This window comes from Rhinatrema bivittatum, chromosome 2, assembly GCF_901001135.1.
Source record: "Rhinatrema bivittatum chromosome 2, aRhiBiv1.1, whole genome shotgun sequence".
In the NCBI taxonomy this organism is placed as follows: domain Eukaryota; kingdom Metazoa; phylum Chordata; class Amphibia; order Gymnophiona; family Rhinatrematidae; genus Rhinatrema; species Rhinatrema bivittatum.
In genome coordinates, this window is record NC_042616.1 from 311,453,375 (window position 1) to 311,472,738 (window position 19,364).

A 19,364-nucleotide genomic window follows, 5' to 3' on the forward strand; every position below is an offset into this window, starting at 1 on the left:
AGAAAAGATGAACGGGGAGGAGTAAAAGAACTGTATGGGGATAAAATAAAATAAAATAAACAAATAAATATTAGAACCTTGAGGGAAGGAGCAGTACTGTGTCTGGTACTTACCAATAGAGAAAGCATTTCTAATAACTGGGTAGGTGCCCACCTGAGTACCAGTAATCATCAGACAGTATAGTAATGCCCCTTCTGTACATTTTATTCACCAAAGGGGGGTGGGTCACATAAACAATAAATAAATATAATTCCTGATCAGAAAATACCAGAATTTAACAAAAGGATTCATTTACCTTGGGGGGAGGGGAAGATGGTGTATCTTCACAATCCTTGTTCCATGCCTGCCAACCCTCTTCTCAGTCTTAAGGTGGAGGGCTGCTAGATTCTGGGTTTCTCCTATGGAGCAACAGCACACTCCAAAAGCAACGCTTAAATCCTAATATACTTACCCCATAGAAAAGAAATAGTAAAACAGACAAATGCAGATTCTGTGAAACAGAATTAGAAATGGTTAGACATCTCGTTATTGGATGTGACTTGCTGATGTCAGAAGGCATGTACAGAAAGGCACAACAAGGTGGCACAGCTTATTCAACAGAAATTGTGCAAACACTATAACATTACTGTACCAAGCAAGTACTGGGATCATAACCTAACAGAACTGAAGAGAATGAAGACATTGTAATGACCTGGGACTGTTACGTGTCCTGGCCATGCAAGGCCCACTCCCGGGCCCACTCTCCCCAGGAGCTCAGCTGCCAGCTCCGGTTCACCTTCGCTCATGACGGTGGGCAGCTGCCTCCGTCTCTGAGCGCCTGCAGCCACCTAATAGACTTAGTTTTTGGGTACTTGCCAGGTTCTTGTGGCCTGGAGTGGCCACTGTTGGAAACAGGATGCTGGGCTTGATGGACCCTTGGTCTGACCCAGTATGGCATTTTCTTATGTTCCACTTCTGACTCCTTCACGGTTCCTCCTGGCGCCCAGCGGGCCTCCCTGCTCGGGCCGTAGAGTGACGACGACGCCCTCCTTCCTCCGGGCTCCAGCTTAGCCACGCACACTCGCAACTTGCGCTCTTTTAAAGGGGCCGTGGTGGGAAAGTAGCCCACGGCCCCGGATGATGACGACATCACTGGGCCTCTGTATAAAAGGCAGGGCCCAGACACTTGTTCCCTGCCTTGGCAACAGGTCTCCACAATTGCTCGTGTATTAGTTGCTCGTTCCTGGTTCCTGTTCCTGTCTTCGTTCCTGTCTTCAGTTCCTGTCATTGTTCCTGGTTCCTGTCCCTGCGTGTTCCCTTGTCTGCTCCTCATTCCTCAGACTGATTCTTTCGTATTGACCCCCTGCATTACCTGGACTACTCTTGGACTGATTCTCTGGTATTGACCTCTGCATTGCCTGGACTACGCTTGGTCTGATTCTCTGGTATTGACCTCCACTTCGTCTGGACCACATCTGATCTATCTCCTGACTCTGACTTCTGCACTGCTCCTGGTACTGTGCCTTCCTGCCCTGACTCCAGCTTGCCTTGGACTCTCCTTGTCTCCTACGGATCTGGCCTCTCAGGCTTCGGCCTATCTTTACCTGGTCGCCCCCTGTTCTCCTTTGTTCCTGTTGGCGTCTGGATATTTGGAACCCTGCCTCGTCCGCACAGTCCTCGGCCTTCCAATACCTCTGCAGGTTTCTAGCATACCCTTGTCTACATCAACTGCGAGTCGTCTCACGAGGCCTGCCTAAGTCTAGCTGGCCCCGGCACCTAAGGGGAACGTGGGCTGGTATTGGCGAAGCTCCAGTCGGCCTCCGTCTCCTAGCCTGCTCTGCCACCCGGCGGTGGGGACCCGTAGGGCTTGCCCTGCGTGTAGCGCCAACCCCACCTCGGGCCAAGGGTCCACCATCAGCACAACAGGGACATTCTTATCCGAACTGTCAGCATTATCGATATTACAAAACTAGACATTGTGCTAAAGGAGAAAAACACAAGAACAACATTGCTGATAGAGCGACAATTCTGTGCATTGTATGGAGAAAGCAAAGATTCTTTAGTATCAAGAGATGCAATCATAGACCAAGAAAATGTGGCAGAAAGATATGGAAATAGTTCCAATTATATTGGGCAGCATGGGCCTGATTAAAAAGAATTTCCTAGCACACCTTGTTATGACCTATGAACTCCAAGAGGTGGCACTCTTTGGCTTAATGCAAGTATTAAGAAGGGCATTAGCAGTGAATTTGAGATCTTGAGATCGCTCCCAATATATCCTGACTTTAAAATGAGATTCATTCCTGTTGAGGTGTGGCAAAAACAAATCAATTTGGAGACACTGCCCAAGGGTAAAAAAATAACTTTAACTTTGCTTAATCAATTAAGAAAATTCAGTGATGAACAAATGGCAGTTCATATACATATAGTGGCTTGCAAAAATATTTGACCCCCCCTAAAAAGTCAGAAGATTTGTGTGGATTACAAATGACACACAAATTGTTTCAGACAGTATGTTTATTGTAAACCAGTATTGCTCTTAAAGTAAATTTTCAAAGTCAAAATTCATTATTTCTCTGCATTTTTTTGTAAAATAAAATTAAAAACTGAAAAATGCTGCTTGCATAATTATTCAATCCTTGTGTTGTGGAAGCTCCAAGTTTACACAGATGAAAGATACTGCCCTAACAATTGGCGTACAATTGACCTCTACCTGTGAATCATTAAAAAAACATAGAAATGATGGCAGAAAAAGACCAATCGGCCCATCCAGTCTGCCCAGCAAGCTCCCACACTTATTTTCCCATTCTTATCTGTTTCACCGACCACCAAGTTCAGGGCCCTTGTTGGTAACTGTTTGATTTGAATTTCCTGCCACCCCCTGCCATTGATGCAGAGAGTAATGTTGGAGTTGCATCAAAAGTGAAGCATAAAGCTTAATTGGTTTAGGGTAGTAACCGCCGCAATATGCAAGCTACCCCCAGGCTTATTTGTTTACCCAGACTGTGTAGTTCAGTCCTTGTAAGGATGTATTTCTCCAGTCCTTTCCCTTCAGACAGCCTGCAGGGAAAAGGAGGGGAGGGTGAGCTGGAGTGGAGAGAGCAGAGAGCAACCACTCTTCTCCCTAATTCTACAGGGAACAGGAGGGGAAGGGCTGTTACTGAAGCAGAAACTGCAGAAGAAAGAACAGACACAAAAAGGGCTTGAATTAACACAAGTTTGTGCCAAATCATCAAGGCCTCAACCCTGGTTTTGATGACTGGCACAACAGCTCACAAGTTTCTAACTTCTGCTAATTCAACCCCTTTTTGTGTCTGTTACCCAGAGTTTAATGTCTGGTGGAACAACCCAGACTGGCGGAGTAGAGCCGGCGGTGTAATTCAAGTCTGGCTCCTGCACAAAAATGGAGCCAAGCTGGAGATGTAGATCAGTTGCAACTCCCCTGCAGAAACAGGGCAGAGCTGGTGGTGGTCTGCATCATTTCTGGCCTGCCAGGCCCCAGGGGAAACAAAGCAGAGCGTGGTGGAGCTGCTTATCCTGAGATTTAGAAGCCCCGTGGCCTTGATTTTTGTGCAATTTCCTGATACAATTGAGGAAGCCGTAAGGGATAATGGTGAAAATCAAAGAGGCACAAGGTAAACGTCTATCAGCCCCACTGCTTCTGCCACTACTGGGTGTGTCATCTTCCTGGTCAGGTTACTGCTTATCCTGCCTCTGCTGCTGGCATCCACACGAGAGGAGGGGGAAGAGAGTGAGGGATGGTGGAAGGCTGGGGCAAGAGAGTGAGTGAAGAGATCAGAGAAAAGCAGAATGAAGTTGGGAAAAGCAAGAAAGTGAATGAGGAGAGGGAGGGGAGGGAGAGTGAGTGAGGGGATTGGTGGGACTGTGGGTTGTGTGTGGGGGCGGAAAGTGAGTGAGGGGATCAACACTGTGGGATGTGAGGGGATCAGAGGGACTGAAGTAGGAGTGAGATAAGAGTGGTGGAGGGCAGTCTGTGAAACAGGTGATTAGAGGAGGCAGGGAAAAAGAATGAGGGGAAGGAAAGGGATAGGAGGGTGTGGTGGGGGAGGGAAAGAATGAGTGAGGATAGCAACTGGTGCTGCTGCCTTACTTCTTCCCTTATGGAGGCAAAGACCCTCCCTGACCCCATCTGAGGAGAGCGGGTAGAGATGCTAGTCTGCCCCACCCTCCAAGACAGAAGATAGCCAGCTGATTCCGGCTCGTAGAGGAGGTCTGTACCTTATTGGTCAAGGAGGGAGAGGAGGAGAGATGCTGTAGAGCAGAGCTTTCCAAACTTTTCATGTTGGTGACACACTTTTTAGACAAACATAATTTCACGACACGGTAATTCAGTCTACTAGTAAACCAGAGGTTAAAGGTTAAACGAACGAAACATATTTCGACAATTTATGTATGTTTCCTTAAATATATACATAAATAAAATGTTTCACGACACAACCTATCTCATGAAAACCTTAAATTTATATTAAAAATATATATTCCAAGATTCATGTTATTGTTATAATTTATGAGAAACAATAATAAAACAAATTGTCTGTCCCCCACACACTCATCTCTCTCCTCCCCCCAGCACATGTCTGGCCCCCACACACTCATATCTCTCCCCCTCAAGCACATGTCTGTTCCCCCAGCACGTTTGCCCCCCACTCACTCATCTCTCTCCCCCCAGCACATGTCTGGCCCCCACACTCATGTACCTCGTCTTTTTGATTGTTGCCAGTTAAGTGCTTCACTCCCTTCCATGATCACCAGACACTGCTGCTTGCAGTCAGTACTCCTCATGGCCAGGCCTCATTGGCAGCAGCAGCCAATGCAAGGATGGCTGGGCTCGTTCCACCCACCAAGCCCCCCAAAAAAACGCGATTGACAGCAAAAATCACCCAATAATAAGCAACCCATAAACTGAAAAAAAAAAGTGAATCTCTAGAAAAAAAAAAGCCCAAACTCACATCAGAGTTGACCGGGCTTGCGCGACACACCTGCACACTGCAGGCGACACACTAACGTGTCCCGACACACAGTTTGGAAAGCTCTGCTGTAGAGGATCATTTTCCCGGACGGGGGAATTACTGACCATAAGGAATTGGGGGTGAGACTTGGGGGGCCTCTAGGACATGGGGAATGATGAGGACCACTGGAGGAATCATTGGGGGGGGGGTTGTGGGGGCTTGGGATAGAGAACCAGGATCACCAGGGCAGTAGACAAAAAGGGCCTATTCTCTCTACACTCCTTCTCTTCCTCCTTATCTCACTGACCCTCCACCCACAACCCCCAACAGTGTTCATTCCCCAGGTGTCCTTCTCCTGCCAGTGCTTACTGAGCATTCAAGGGTGAAGAATGGCTGAGGGTTGAGCACTAGCGGGGTCTGTGGGATGAAGACTCACTGGATTAAAGAGGAGGAAGAGTGTGTTCACTTATAAGTGTATGAAAGTGTGTTTGCGTTTAGGAGAGTGAGAGTTCACACCTGGCCCTAGTAGACTCCCCCCCCCCCCCCACACACACACACAGGTCATACCCTACCCTGGCTCTGCATCTCCACTCCCCACCTTGCTCCCACTTCCTTTTTGTCTCCAAATTACACCTTGCCTGGAGCTTTCCTCTGAGAAAAACCAGTTCCAGTTAAGGGAAAAGGCAAAAAAAAAAAAAAAAAAAAAAAGAAGTAAAAAATGCTTTCCAATGCAGTTTTGAATGAAAAAATCTAAAACTTGGTGAATAGCAGTGTACGTAAGAAAAAAAGGCAGTCCTTGAAGAAAAAAAATGAGAATAACACAGTCCCTGTGCTGGCAGACTCTCTTGTGCAGGCCTACGCTTAGCTGGCAACATCTCTCTTTCTCCAGAGGCACCGAGGTTCCAGTTCTGCCTGACTAAGTTATAGCAGCGCAGTTACAGGTAATTAATAGTTATTTACTCCCATGGAGTGAAGGTTTCCACAGCCAGGAATCCAACACAGCTATGCTTTAGGTCTCTCTCTCTCTCTTTCTCTCTCCATACCTTCCTGTAGCTGGGATTTCTCAGCATTGATGTCAAAGCAGCTTTCTGCTGCATGCAAAATGTACTGACTCTCTATAGAGAGGGGGGGGGGGGCTTGCTCTTACCAGATTCCTAACACCTCAATCTCCTCTGAGCAAAACCATGTTACAGTGCTTGCCTTCTTCCACGTCTCCATCCGGTGCTGGCAGGACAGGAAAAAAATCCGTGCAAACCCCTGCAGCTCTAGGCCCTTCTGGGTCAAAATGCAGCGAAGTGTGACGTGTCAGAAAAACCCTTCCCCCCGAGGAAACACGGTTCTCCCTCTGCCTTGACTGGAATGGTAGAACATTGGTTGCCAGGAGGTAGGGGCGGCGCTGACCAGATTGAACTCGGAGTGTCAGAGGCCTGCAGTTGGGTGCGAGCCGCTATGGGTGAAATGGGGTGGGCAGCCTCCCTCCTAGCTTAGTTTAGCCCACGGGCTGTGGAGTCCCCAGAAAGTGTACTTCACGCGAGTGTCTTGGAAATTAAGGCTGTTTTTCGTTTGGCAGGGAGGGTGAGCACATTCAAAACTCTGGCCCTCAGTGTTACCTTTTCTGTAGTTGTTTCCAAGTTTTGTTCCTAAGGTCAATTCATCCTTTCAACATGAACCAAGAAATTGTTTTGCCGAACATGAGATCTGTTCAGTAACGGGTGATAAATTTGATCAATTTTAACAGCTTATTGACGAAACTCATTGTGCTTTAAATTTGACATTTTCTTTTTACAGTACTCGTTAAAATTAAGTAGGCAAAATTAAGGCATGAAAAGGTCAGGACAATTATCACATCTAAAAAGACTTATTGTACCTTAAGTGATCTTTGCATCTTATTTAAGGCTCTGTGAGATTTTTAACACTGAAATCCTATATATATCTCCTGTATCTGTCTGTAACTGGATATTGTGTATGTATGTAGCTTCTATTTTCCCCCTGAGCCTGGTGCAAAAATAACCAGGCTGATTTACATGAAATATTTGTATTCGGTTTATTTATTTATTTTATTTATTTATTGTTTTTATATACCGACATTCAATCGAGATATCACATCGGTTTACATGTAACTAAAACAAATAAGGCATGACTTGCTTATTTTACATTATAACATGGTAACTGTTTGTAACATGGTAACAGGAGGGATGGAACAAGAGATTAAGCATGGTATTTGATTGTTTAAAACAATCCTTTTCATACAGTTTTAACATATTGAAAATGCTGGTGGTAGGTGCTACACATTGCCATTCAGGAGAGCTCCATTCAGTTCTTTGGCTACACTTCCGCCCAAGATAGTCGGGGCAGGGGGTAGTCCATGGGTGGAGGAAATCACAGCCTTCACTCACTCGTGACACTTAGAGGCCCAAACATGCCATGGTTCAGTAAAGATTGTGTAAATACCTCATTGCTTGGATGATTCTGGTTTAAAGTAGAGTTTTCATAAGCCCCTGAAATTGTGACTAAACTTTACTAATAAAACTCCCAAGTTTTAATCTTTACTGCACAGAACAGTAACATTGCTGCGTTTCAACTCAGTTTTTGATACGATAATCCAGTTATCACATTTTAGTGAATAGATCTCGCCATCCAGTAACCAAGAATCTTTAAAACATGTTTCACTCTCTCGATCCCAAAAGGGCTTTTAAAGGATTACCTGAAAAAGGCCAGGAAATCTGAAGAATTATCTTTTTCTTCTGTAGTAATGGTAAAACTTGTCTACCAGCTTTTAAGATTCTCTCTCAAGGTAGAGTAGGGCTTCTGTGACCGGATCATACAAGAAATCCTATAGATCTCCTCTGAGTTTCCTGCAGGCACACTCAGGAAACTACTTTGTATTTCTAGAAGGTCTCTATGGAAGCAGTATGCAGAGCGGTGACACGGGCTCCATTCACACCCCTCACGAAATGCTACAGAGTGGATAGATGGACATCAGTTGATACAGTCTATGGGAGATGAGTTCTCCAAGTTGTCATGAATTCTGACCCATGAGGCTTTGCTGGAGAGTGTGATAGAATGAGTAGCGTCTGTTCCAGTCCTAGTAACTTCCTGCAGTAACCAGGATTCACTCTCCGATGAATGTTTTGTGTACACCTTTTGCCTCTATAGGGCCTGTTGGTCCGTGTAGTACATAAGAACATAAGAAAATGCCATACTGGGTCAGACCAAGGGTCCATCAAGCTCAGCATCCTGTTTCCAACAGTGGCCAATCCAGGCCATAAGAACCTGGCAAGTACCCAAAAACTAAGTCTATTCCATGTTACCATTGCTAATGGCAGTGGCTATTCTAAGTGAACTTAATAGCAGGTAATGGACTTCTCCTCCAAGAACTTATCCAATCCTTTTTTAAACACAGTTATACTAACTGCACTAACCACATCCTCTGGCAACAAATTCCAGAGTTTAATTGTACGCTGAGTAAAAAAGAACTTTCTCCGATTAGTTTTAAATGTGCCCCATGGTAACTTCATGGAGTGCCCCCTAGTCTTTCTACTATCCGAAAGAGTAAATAACCGATTCACATCTACCCATTCTAGACCTCTCATGATTTTAAACATCTCTATCATTCCCCCCTCAGTCTTCTCTTCTCCAAGCTGAAAAGTCCTAACCTCTTTAGTCTTTCCTCATAGGGGAGCTGTTCCATTCCCCTTATCATTTTGGTAGCCCTTCTCTGTACCTTCTCCATCGCATTTATATCTTTTTTGAGATGCGGCGACCAGAATTGTACACAGTATTCAAGGTGCGGTCTCACCATGGAGCGATACAGAGGCATTATGACATTTTCCGTTTTATTCATCATTCCCTTTCTAATAATTCCCAACATTCTGTTTGCTTTTTTGACTGCCGCAGCACACTGAACCAAAGATTTCAATGTGTTATCCACTATGACACCTAGATCTCTTTCTTGGGTTGTAGCACCTAATATGGAACCCAACATTGTGTAATTATAGCATAGGTTATTTTTCCCTATATGCTTCACCTTGCACTTATCCACATTAAATTTCATCTGCCATTTGGATGCCCAATTTTCCAGTCTCACAAGGTCTTTCTGCAATTTATCACAATCTGCTTGTGATTTAACTACTCTGACAATTTTGTGTCATCTGCAAATTTGATTATCTCACTTGTCGTATTTCTTTCCAGATCATTTATAAATATATTGAAAAGTAAGGGTCCCAATACAGATCCCTGAGGCACTCCACTGTCCACTCCCTTCCACTGAGAAAATTGTCCATTTAATCCTACTTTCTGTTTCCTGTCTTTTAGCCAGTTTGCAATCCACGAAAGGACATCGCCACCTATCCCATGACTTTTTACTTTTCCTAGAAGCCTCTCATGAGGAACTTTGTCAAACGCCTTCTGAAAATCCAAGTATACTACATCTACCGATTCACCTTTATCCACATGTTTGTTATGCACAATATTGCTTGGTACTGGTCACTGTGGAAGAAGGGAGGCAGATCAAGGCTTGCAGTGACACAGTTTCCAGTTTGACTAGTGGTCTCAATTACACTCCCTGGCCATTAGTGCCCACAGGTCCTATTCCGGTTCTCTAAGCTGGCTTGACTTTACCATCTAAAGAACCAGCTAGAAAAAAAACAGATCGGGGGCTTTAGCATTTTTAAAGCAGGGCTTATTAAATTTAATACTGGCTATAGCATCTGCTTTTGCTAATGTTTTGTTTTTTAGTAGACAGTAGAGGGCTGGTGACGATAGGTGGTACAGTGAGCCCTGTGTCATTTAGAACAATTTCTTCCTGTACAATCCTAGTGCTGGGCCAAGTACTGAGGCTGTGTCACTCCTTTTTCTATTTGAATGCAAAAGAGTGTGTTTTGGGGAAGGGGGCAGGGAGGGGCAGAGTAATAAGATAGAGAACACAGATGCTTCACTTGAAAGAGCAGAGGACATAGGAAGATCAGGCAGTCTCCAGTCAAACAATACACGTAATACCATAGGTCATAAACTGCAATCTTATTGGCAGGGCTGGAAGAGTATTTGAAAAAAAAGTTACGTGCCAGGCAAAATAGTTATGAGCAAGAGAATAATTTTCTTCCAATTTACTCTATTGGGGCTTTTTAAACTCTTTTATTTTATATTGATCTTTATGTCTGTCTTTTTAATGGGGTGTTGCTTTAATTTTTTCTTTCTATTCCCCTCCCCCCCCCTCAACTTCCTCCTTTAACAGTATCTTAAACTTAGGCAGGGTCTGCACCAGGCCTCAGTTGCATGTCATCTGGCAGCCCAGCAGCAGCCAGGCGGGTGTCTTCGCTCCTCCAGCGTAAAGAGCATGCCAGCATGCTTACCTTCCCTATTTATTTATTTATTTAAAGGCTTTTATATACCGGAGTTCATGCACTTGTGCATACCACTTCGGTTTACACAGAACAAGGAACAGAAAATTACATCAAACAGATTGAACAATTAAACAAATATACAATTACATCCAACAATTGGGTGTAAATAACATGGCTAACTTAGTAGGAACTTAGAGTTTGAGGTAAAGGAGAGAAATAGTACCAAGTGGTAACAGAACAATGTTAATAGCTAAATAATAAATATCTTCCCTAGTGGCCCAGCAGGGTCTGCACTGACATGAGGTTCTCCCCCAGCAGCTGCACTGATGTGACATCTTCTGCTCGTGGCCTGGCGGAGGCCAAGCGTGCAGGCAGTTCTATTCCGGCAGCCGTGCCAAAATCAGGCCCTCCCTTGGCAGCCACTTAGCGCAGCCCTTGCTGGGCCACTGGGGCTGACATGCTGTCCTCCCCTAGTGGCCTGGCAGGTGATTCTGTCTGGGCGGCCCCACACCTGGTGTCACCTGTGTGCAGTGTCTTTCTCACAGGGCTGCAAGGGGCGCCAGGCACTAGCAATTACATTTCAGGTGACCCAGGTTGACCTGAGATTTTTCCATCCTTGCATTTTAGTCCAGTCTACAATGAATTTTAATGTGTCTCAGTCATTTTGGATTCCCATTAACTGAACTCACCTGACCTCTTTTAGGCTGTTGGATTTTTGATTCTCGAGTGAGGTAAATTAGAACTCAATTCAGTTTTGAATAGATTATAAACGTGATATTTCAGATTGGACATGAAAAGGTAAAGGAAGAAGGAAGCATGGCTTCAAGTTGCTTTATATTTTCTTTTTTTTTAAAGCTCAAAGTACTAGCATTTTTATTCTAAGTCCCATACAATGGAACCTGTAAAAGAATAGGGCCATTAAACACACTTTGGGGCCGATGCAGTATGCCGAGCGCACTCTTAACGAGCAATTAGACACTGGTAAAATAGGTGCTGGTCAATCCCCTAATGGAATAAGGGGATTAGACCCTATTTAACGCACGTCTAACGCGAAGTGAATGAGATAGCGCTCATCACATGCACATGCATGTGAACGAGCCTATTACTCATTCACTCCCAATGCAAAAAGATAAATGTGCGTCTCAGACGCACATTTATCGCTCAGATATTAACGCCTGCCTGGAGCAGGCGTTAATAGCTGAGCGCATTGAAAAAAAGTACAGAAAAGCAGAAAATAAAACTTCTTTTCTGTACTTCTTTTTTCATTGTTCATCAATGCGATTATATCTAACCCGCTATTGCATCGGCCCCTTTGAAAGCTGTGAACGACCATATTTCTTAGCATTCAAACATTGAGTCAAAGAGGCTTGTAAGGTATAAAGCAGGTGACAGAGTAGTGCTGGGGATGTGATGGATGTCGCAGTCGGAAGCCTCAGCTAGGTCTCAATTTGACGCAATGTACGGACCTCATTTGGGGTTAGAGAGGGACTCTGTTGTAGCGTGCATTCCGTAATGATGCCAGAACTCCAGGCATTCCATGGACTGCTCTGTTGTGTCTGAACCTCTGTCCCTCCGGGGCTACAAGCAAGTCTGTTCTTCAGAAGAACCAAATGATATAAATCGGCCAGGATCTAGAACCGCTGCATACAGCTCAATCTGAAGCTTGGTTCTCTGCTGAAAACCCAACCTGCTTGAGGCCTCTGCGGCATGGATCAGCTCCACGGAAACCCCCCAGCTTTTTAAGTGGTCTGTCCTGCTGTGAAACACTCCTGGCAGTGCAGGCGCTTTCTGTGAGGTTGCTGCGGAGCAGCCCGTGTTTTACTTTCCCCACCCCAGAAAGTTTGGAACACAGTCACGATCATGGCAAACGTTTCAAGACAACTCGAAACTGGTTTTAAAGAGAGCTGCCAAGCGAGCTAGTTTCTGAAGGTCTTTGAAACCACTCTCCTAATGCACTGTGTGCTGCTTCCATTTTGAGATCGGCATTAAGCAGCCATCAAAATTCCCAGACTAGTGGAAAGGCCTTCCTATCAGAATGTGGGTATAGCTTGGCAACTCTGCTGAGTTGTGTTGGTGGAAAGCTAAATGAGACTTGTACTTTACCTATGTGTGTATGACTGTTTCCCATACAAAAATATATATGTTGTACGAGTAAGGTTGTTAAATGTACTTAAATGTCTGCCCTGTATGTGTAGAACTGTTGATCTGTGTCCTAAAATAGGTGTACTGTATGTGACTGTTGTGTTTCTATCTGACAATTGAAGATAAAGTATAACCAACAGTTTAAATGCTTTGTTCATCAATGCGATTATATCTAACCCGCTAATTAATTAATTGATCCCTCTATGTAGGTGATGGAAGACAAGTGCCACAAAAGCCTCCAAGAGGCACCACACGTGGTCCGCCCCTGTTAGTGATTCCCCCTCCCCCGCCGTACCCTCCTCCTCCTGACAGAGACATTGTGGACCCGCCTGTATTTCAAAGTGAAGCAGACCTTGCGGAACCTGCTGAACTCCTGCTGAAATGTATGTCTGAAAAAAAACAAAACATTAAAAGATCAGATATTCTCCTCTTGCATTTCTGATCATTAGTCTTTGTTTTCCCTAGATTTTCCTCTCGTCATTTCTGACCTGCTGCCATCCTGTATATGACCTCTTTTCCTGATCTGTCTCTTTTTTAAGTGCTCAATGCATTATATCAGGTTTAGAGACTGATGAACCAACCAGCAAAGTTCTTTGCAGAAATGAACCGGTGTCATAAGAAGTTTTGCTCATTATAATATCATGCCCATGGCTTCACTGGGATTTTTCTTGCAATAACATAGATTTTATCGCAGACTTTATCCCCGAGGTGTAGTTAACGTTTCATGGAAAATCACCACTTTGGGTGATTTTCTGCACGGAATTTTGTTCCAGCGAAATTGCTAATGAGCTGATTTACATAACTTCAGTTCAATAGTGATTTTGCATACTTTTGAAAACACAGAATTCCCATGGAAAACCGACAGATAGCATGCATAAAAATTGGCAAACGCAATTACACAGGCTCTTTGCTGTTTGTCCTTACATCATCATGCTTGCAAAGCCGTTCACATTTTGATATATTGACCTTGTAGTCAGTGATGCTTCTTTTACTTGGAGCAGTGACTTCATCATTCAGGGGCTCACCCGAACATTTGACGCAGATGTGACTCTCTGCTATTTTCGCAGATTCAGCCTTTTCCTTTCAATGATATGTCTGCTTCTCAGCCACACAGTTTAAATGGACCTGCTTGGTCTCCTTTTTCAAAGAGTGAGCAACAGAGACGTGCTAGCAAGAGGCCTCGACACCCTCAAACCTCAGTTGTCCATGTGCATCTTTCATCTACTTTCAGACTGGCACGTAAACTAGTAGAATGATTCTCCTAGTAAAAAATAAGTGTACAGACAACCAGGAGAAGTGTGCAACTCAGCCAATTGATTAAACAATGAACATGCCCTTATGAAGAGAGAATCGTAGAAAAGCAGAGCTGGGAGGGATCTCCAGAAGCCATCTAGTCCATCACCAGCTTATAGGCAGGATCTACTGTTACCTATATAATTTCATACGGATGTTTAAGTGAATGGTTTAATATGTATGCAATTATTTATTTATTTATTTATTTATTTTAAAGTATTTATATCCCACACCCTCCCAAGTTCGGGGCGGGTTACAAATAAAACATGCATAATATAGTTTAAAACAAGATTAAGACAAAATAAATAGACAACATAAATATGAAATAAAATACAATATTACAAATAAAATACATCTAGAAAGATGAATTTAGGAAAGAAAATTAAAACAAGATGGAAGATCATAAAAGAGAGAGAAAATAATCAAGACATACATAAATCTGGGAAGGACGGAAGGAAAAAATAGTGTTTGAGAGCTTTTTTATAAGCTTTTTTCTCTGCAGTTATCTTATGTCAGGAGTTACTGTATTCCAAAGAATGGGACCTGCTATTCAGAATGTACATTCTCTGGTTGTGGTTAGTCTTGTTGTTCTAGTTGAAGGAATTTGTAATAGAAGTTTGTTTTTTGAACTAAGGTTTTTAAAATAAGATAACCAGGTAGAATTATTATTGTAAATCAGATTATGAATGATAGAAGTTTGTATTGGATGCGCCATTTAATAGGAAGCCAATGCAGTTGATGAAGTACTGGTGATATATAATCATGAGGCCTGCTGTTGGAAAGGAGTCAGGCTGCTGAGTTTTGTAGAAGTTGAAGCAGATGGATGGTAAATTGAGGAAGGCCTAGATATAACGAATTGCAATAGTCTAGGCCAGAAAGAATTAATGACCGAAGTATTGTGCGAAAATGATTAGAGTCAAGTAGCGGTTTTATATGTTTTAGGAGACAAAGTTTGGAAAAAGATGTTTTGAGTAGAGCTTTGATATGTGTAGTTAGGTCTAATTTTGGATCAAGTATGATACCAAGATTGTGGACTTGCCAAATTACAAATATAAAAATAAAACCTTGAGGGCATCTATCTATTTTCCCCCACAATCTGTTTCTTTGTCTACTTGTAGAATTGTCCCAAAACCTGTGGAAAGGTGTGTTAGCTATCACATGTATTGTAGAGGGATTTTTTTTTTCACTGTTGTATGCATATTGGTTTCTTCCCAAAAGGGGTAAAGGTTTCGCTGCTTAATAGGACAAACACCTTGATGAGTTATTCTCCTGCAATGGCTTCCATCCACCCCTTCTTCCCACTTCATGTCCCATCATCCAGCAGCATTATTGTGAACAGATCTGTTGAGAGCTCACTGAAATTGTTTATGCTAAGCCACATTTACAAAAAACATTTAATTCCTTTTGTGATTAAAGGGGAAAAGAATTTAGTAAATGTGGTCTGTAGTTTTGAAAATGATTTAATGCCGTGTGCATGAAACATAGAATGTGACGGCAGATAAAGACCATACGGCCCATCCAGTCTGCCAATTTACTTCTCCTGCTCAGCTTTATAGCCCCTTCCTCTCCCTCAGAGATCCTCTGTGCTTGTTCCATATTTTCTTGATTCTATCTTTGTCTCCATCACCTCCAGGGAAGGCTGTTCCATAAAGTTTTGTAAATAAAAAATATTTCCATAGTTTACTCCTGGATCTTCCCCATTCACCCTTATCCCATGACACCCCATTCTAGGCCATCTTTCTGTTAAACGAGGCCCCCTTCCTATACATTTGTTCCTTGGACCACATCTCCCTTTTCCCTCCTTTTCTCCAGGATATTCATGCTTAGATCTTTAAATCTGTTCCCAGATGCTTTATGATGAAGGCCGTTGGCTATTTTAGTAGCTAGCCTCTGGACCAGCTCTATTCAGTTTGTATCCTTTTGAAGGTGCGGTCTCCAGAATTGATGCACAGCATTCCAAATAATGTCTCACCAGGAGCAATATCATCTCTTTGATCATGCTGGCCATTCTTCTCCCAGGGTACCCAAGCTTCCTTCTGGCTTTTGCTGTCGCCTTATGTACCTGTTGGCCATGTTGAGATCATCAGGTACAACAGCGTTTCCCAACCAGTGTGCCACGGCACACTACTATGCTGTGGCTGAAGTGCAGGTGTGCCATGGCTGCAGACTTTATTTTGCCTTTACCTCTGGGCCTGCAGGATATCCTCCCCCCCCAGCAGGGGATGTCAGAGAGCAGTGCTTATCGGCAGCTGTTCCTTCTTTCCTTCTGCGGGCTCTCTGCAATGGAAACTGCATGGGGCTTGTGAGACTTGCTGGCCCGGTGTAGTTCAGATAGCAGAGGGAAGAATGAGCAAATGAAGAAGCAGCACTGGGTAAGCCTGATCCCAGTCTTCTGCTGCTCAAGGATCGGGGCTGGGGTGGGGAAAGAGACAGCTGAATGTGCCACTGGGTATGGGGGGAGAGAGAGAAGGGAAGATGATGCCAGGAGATGAGGGAGAGGGAAGATGATGATGCTTAAAAGATGTGAGGATGAAAGAGGGTAGACGATGATGCCAGGGAATGAGATTGAGGGAAGGTGATGCCAGGGGTTGGAAAGAAAGGGAAGAGAAGGTGATGACAGGGGCTGGGGGAAATGAAAGATTATGATGATAATGTTGGAGGGAGAGAGGAGTGGGAGGGAAGGTGATGATGCCAGGGGGTGAGGAAGAGAGAAGAAGATGATGATGATGCCAGGAAGAGGGAGAGGGCAGGTGATTCCAGGGGGTGGAGGGAAAGGGAAGAGTAGGTGATTGGCAAAGGGAGTGGAGAGAGAAGGAAGTTAATGATGCCAGGGTTGAGAGACAAGGCTGGAGGGAGAGGGATGGTGATGATGCCAGGGGGTGGAGGCATAGGGAAGTTGATAATGATGCTAGGGGGAGAGAGGTTGAGGCAGAGGGAAGGTGATGATGCCAGGTGGAGGTAGATGGAAATTGAGGATAATGAGGGAAGTGAAGGAATAGGGAAGGTCATGAAGATGTGAGTGGGTGGAGGGAAGAAGAGGTGGTGAAAGGTGATGATGATACCTGAGGGTGGGGGAGAGGAATGGAGGGAGGGAGGGAGGGAGAAAGTATTGATGCCAGGGGGGGAGAGAGAGGGGAAGAACAGGGAATGTGGTGACAATTCCAGGGGTGAGAAGGTTGAGAGAGAGGGTGATGAGAGCAGGTGAGGGAGAAGGGTGGAGGGGGAAGGTGATGGTGATGCAAGGGGCGGCAAGGAAGAGGTGATGGGAGAGGAAAGGTGATGATGCCTGGGAATAGGGGAGAGAGATGGAGGGAAAGGAAAGGTGATGGCAGGGAGTGGGGGAGAGTGGTAGAGGGAAAAGCATGATGATGATAGCGGGGGAGGTGCAGAAGATAGAGAGGGTGGGAGAGAGAAGGTGATGATTCCAGGGAGTGAGAGAGAGAGATAGAGGGAAAGGGAAGGTAGTAATTATGATGCCAGGGGTGAGGAGATGGAGGGAGAGAGCAAATGTGGTGGTGATGATGATGCCAGAGGGTGGGGGAGGGGTAGAGGGTGAGGCAAAGTGATGGGGGTAGGAAGAGAGAGGGATGGTGATGACAATGTGAGGGGAGAGGAAGAGATGTTGGGAGAGGGAAGGTGATGATGATGATGATGATACCATGGGAGAGGTGTGATTATGATGGTGGGCAAAGAGGGAAGGGAGAAGGTGATGGTGCCAAGGGATGGGGGGAGGGAGAAGGTGATGATGATGATGTCAATGAGATGGGGGGCAAGGGAAGAGAAGAGAAAGTGGTTGGTGTGCCACAACAAAGTGAATCCTGTGCTAGGTGTGCCACGGAACAAAAAAGGTTGGTGTTGTGTTCTGTGTGTCTTGAACTAGTAGTGGGCCTTTGGGTCATGGGGGGTGAAGACTCCTCCCACAGGGAGGAGCCCTGTGGGCACTCGCCACAACAGGCAAGGTCTCAGCAGTGATGGACAACAGAGGAAATAACTTTATTATACAGCCAATGGTGGTCCGAAGAGCGAAGCAATAGAGTCAGTCCTGTAGCTGGTCAGTCCAGTAGTAATCCATAGCAACTCTGGTAGTGGTCTGCAGCGCGGAGTAGGCCGGAAGCCGATGGTATGGTTGCACAAGACAGGAGGGATCTGGTAGTGGGTCCACAAGTGGGGTAACCCAAGAATCCGTGCCACAAAGATAGAAGAGCAGGTTCTGTACTCTCACCGGTACTGTGGAAGTAGGAGGATCAGGCACCGAGGAAGTCTGGAACAGGAACAGCAAGGGTCGTCAGAGGACGATGCAGGAACTCACTGGAACAAAGAGACGGGTAGTAATGGCTCTCTGAGGAGCGGATATCCCTGAGTGCAGTAAGGCCCCCAAGGAGCGGGTACCTAGGTCACCCAGAAGTCAGTGAGGCGTAGTCCCAGCAAGGTGGAACTAGCAGGACGAGATTCCTTGCTAACTCATAGTGCAAGAAGTCAGCTGAGCTTAAGTATGGTAAGCGGATGATGTCATGCGGTGGGGACGCCCCCGAGGTTCCCACCATGACGCATTCAAGAAGGGGGCAGGCGCGCACGTGCGCGTGCCTTAGGTAACCCCAGATGTAAGATGGCTGTCGGAAGCGCCCACGCCGCCCCGGGCACGCCATGAGGGTTGGCGTGTGGAAGCGGAGGCCGCCATTCTCCCCAGTTTCGGAGCTGCATAGAGAAAGGAGGTGAGCAGCAAAGGTCGCAGCCGCCTGCGACTGATGGGCGCATCAGTTGGGAAGCGCTGAGATACAGTCACTCTCAGATCCTGCTCTTATTTTGAGCACAGAAGCATTTTACCCGTAGGATAAACCACTCCCTTGGGTTTTTGCAGCCCAAATGAATGACTCCACATTTTTAGCAGATTTTAGACCATTCCTCAGGATTCACTAGGTTCCCTCTTCTTGTTTTTTCACACCATTCCACTTGGTAGGGTGTCAGCTAAACTAGTTAACCCGAGGAACAATTTATTGACCATTCAGTTTCATGTCTCTTTCCCCAGCTGAAAGTATGTCTGGTTTCCATAGCATGTGTACTTTTATCCACATTGAAAAGAGGCGTTCCTGTGGGCGTGCGTTAGGGCAGAGAAGGAAACCAGCTCGCAGGCATGGGACTTCTGAAAGAATACTCAGTACTCTGCCGTCACTTGCTCACCTGCACCAATAGCGGATGTACACTTTTTATGTGCACGCTTTGCACCTATTTGTTTTCATCGTTTCTCCTTGAGAAGGGGTGCAGTGTACCTGCACTGTGATAACCCATGCACTGTGCACACAGCAAGCGGTCATTGAAAATTGTCCCCCGTAAGAGTTAGCTACAATCACAAGGCCTTTGGTTTACAGAACATGAATATCCCGGAGTGAATAGGCTGTGGTGTGGCTGGTTAAGAGATAGGAAGGCATAGCTCCTCGATCAGGAATTAATTTTATATCGTTCCTAATCAAACCCTCTTTTCTGATGGAATTTTTCTTAAAACTGTAGGTGGATTTTATGCACAGTGTCTTGCAGATCATGTAGTGGAGTGCAATAAAACTTGAACCATCACTGGTGTGTAATGTCAGTGAGGGTGTTTCACTATATTTGAACTTATATTTCCAGAAAAAGTCTTTTTTTG

At 45.0% G+C, this 19,364-nt stretch overlaps 1 protein-coding gene across 7 annotated transcripts in view; it reads left to right on the forward strand.

Moving 5' to 3' along the window:
• Positions 1 to 19,364, forward strand: part of COBL (cordon-bleu WH2 repeat protein) — a 438,118-nt gene that overhangs the window by 353,019 nt on the left and 65,735 nt on the right. For 6 of the 7 annotated variants that reach the window (XM_029589712.1, XM_029589714.1, XM_029589716.1 and 3 more), the window contains one exon: positions 12,643 to 12,816. The exons of the other annotated variant lie outside the window; for it this stretch is intronic. In XM_029589712.1, coding sequence (XP_029445572.1) covers positions 12,643 to 12,816 — 174 coding nt within the window. The remainder of the gene's footprint in view (positions 1 to 12,642; positions 12,817 to 19,364) is intronic. 7 annotated transcript variants of the gene reach the window in all.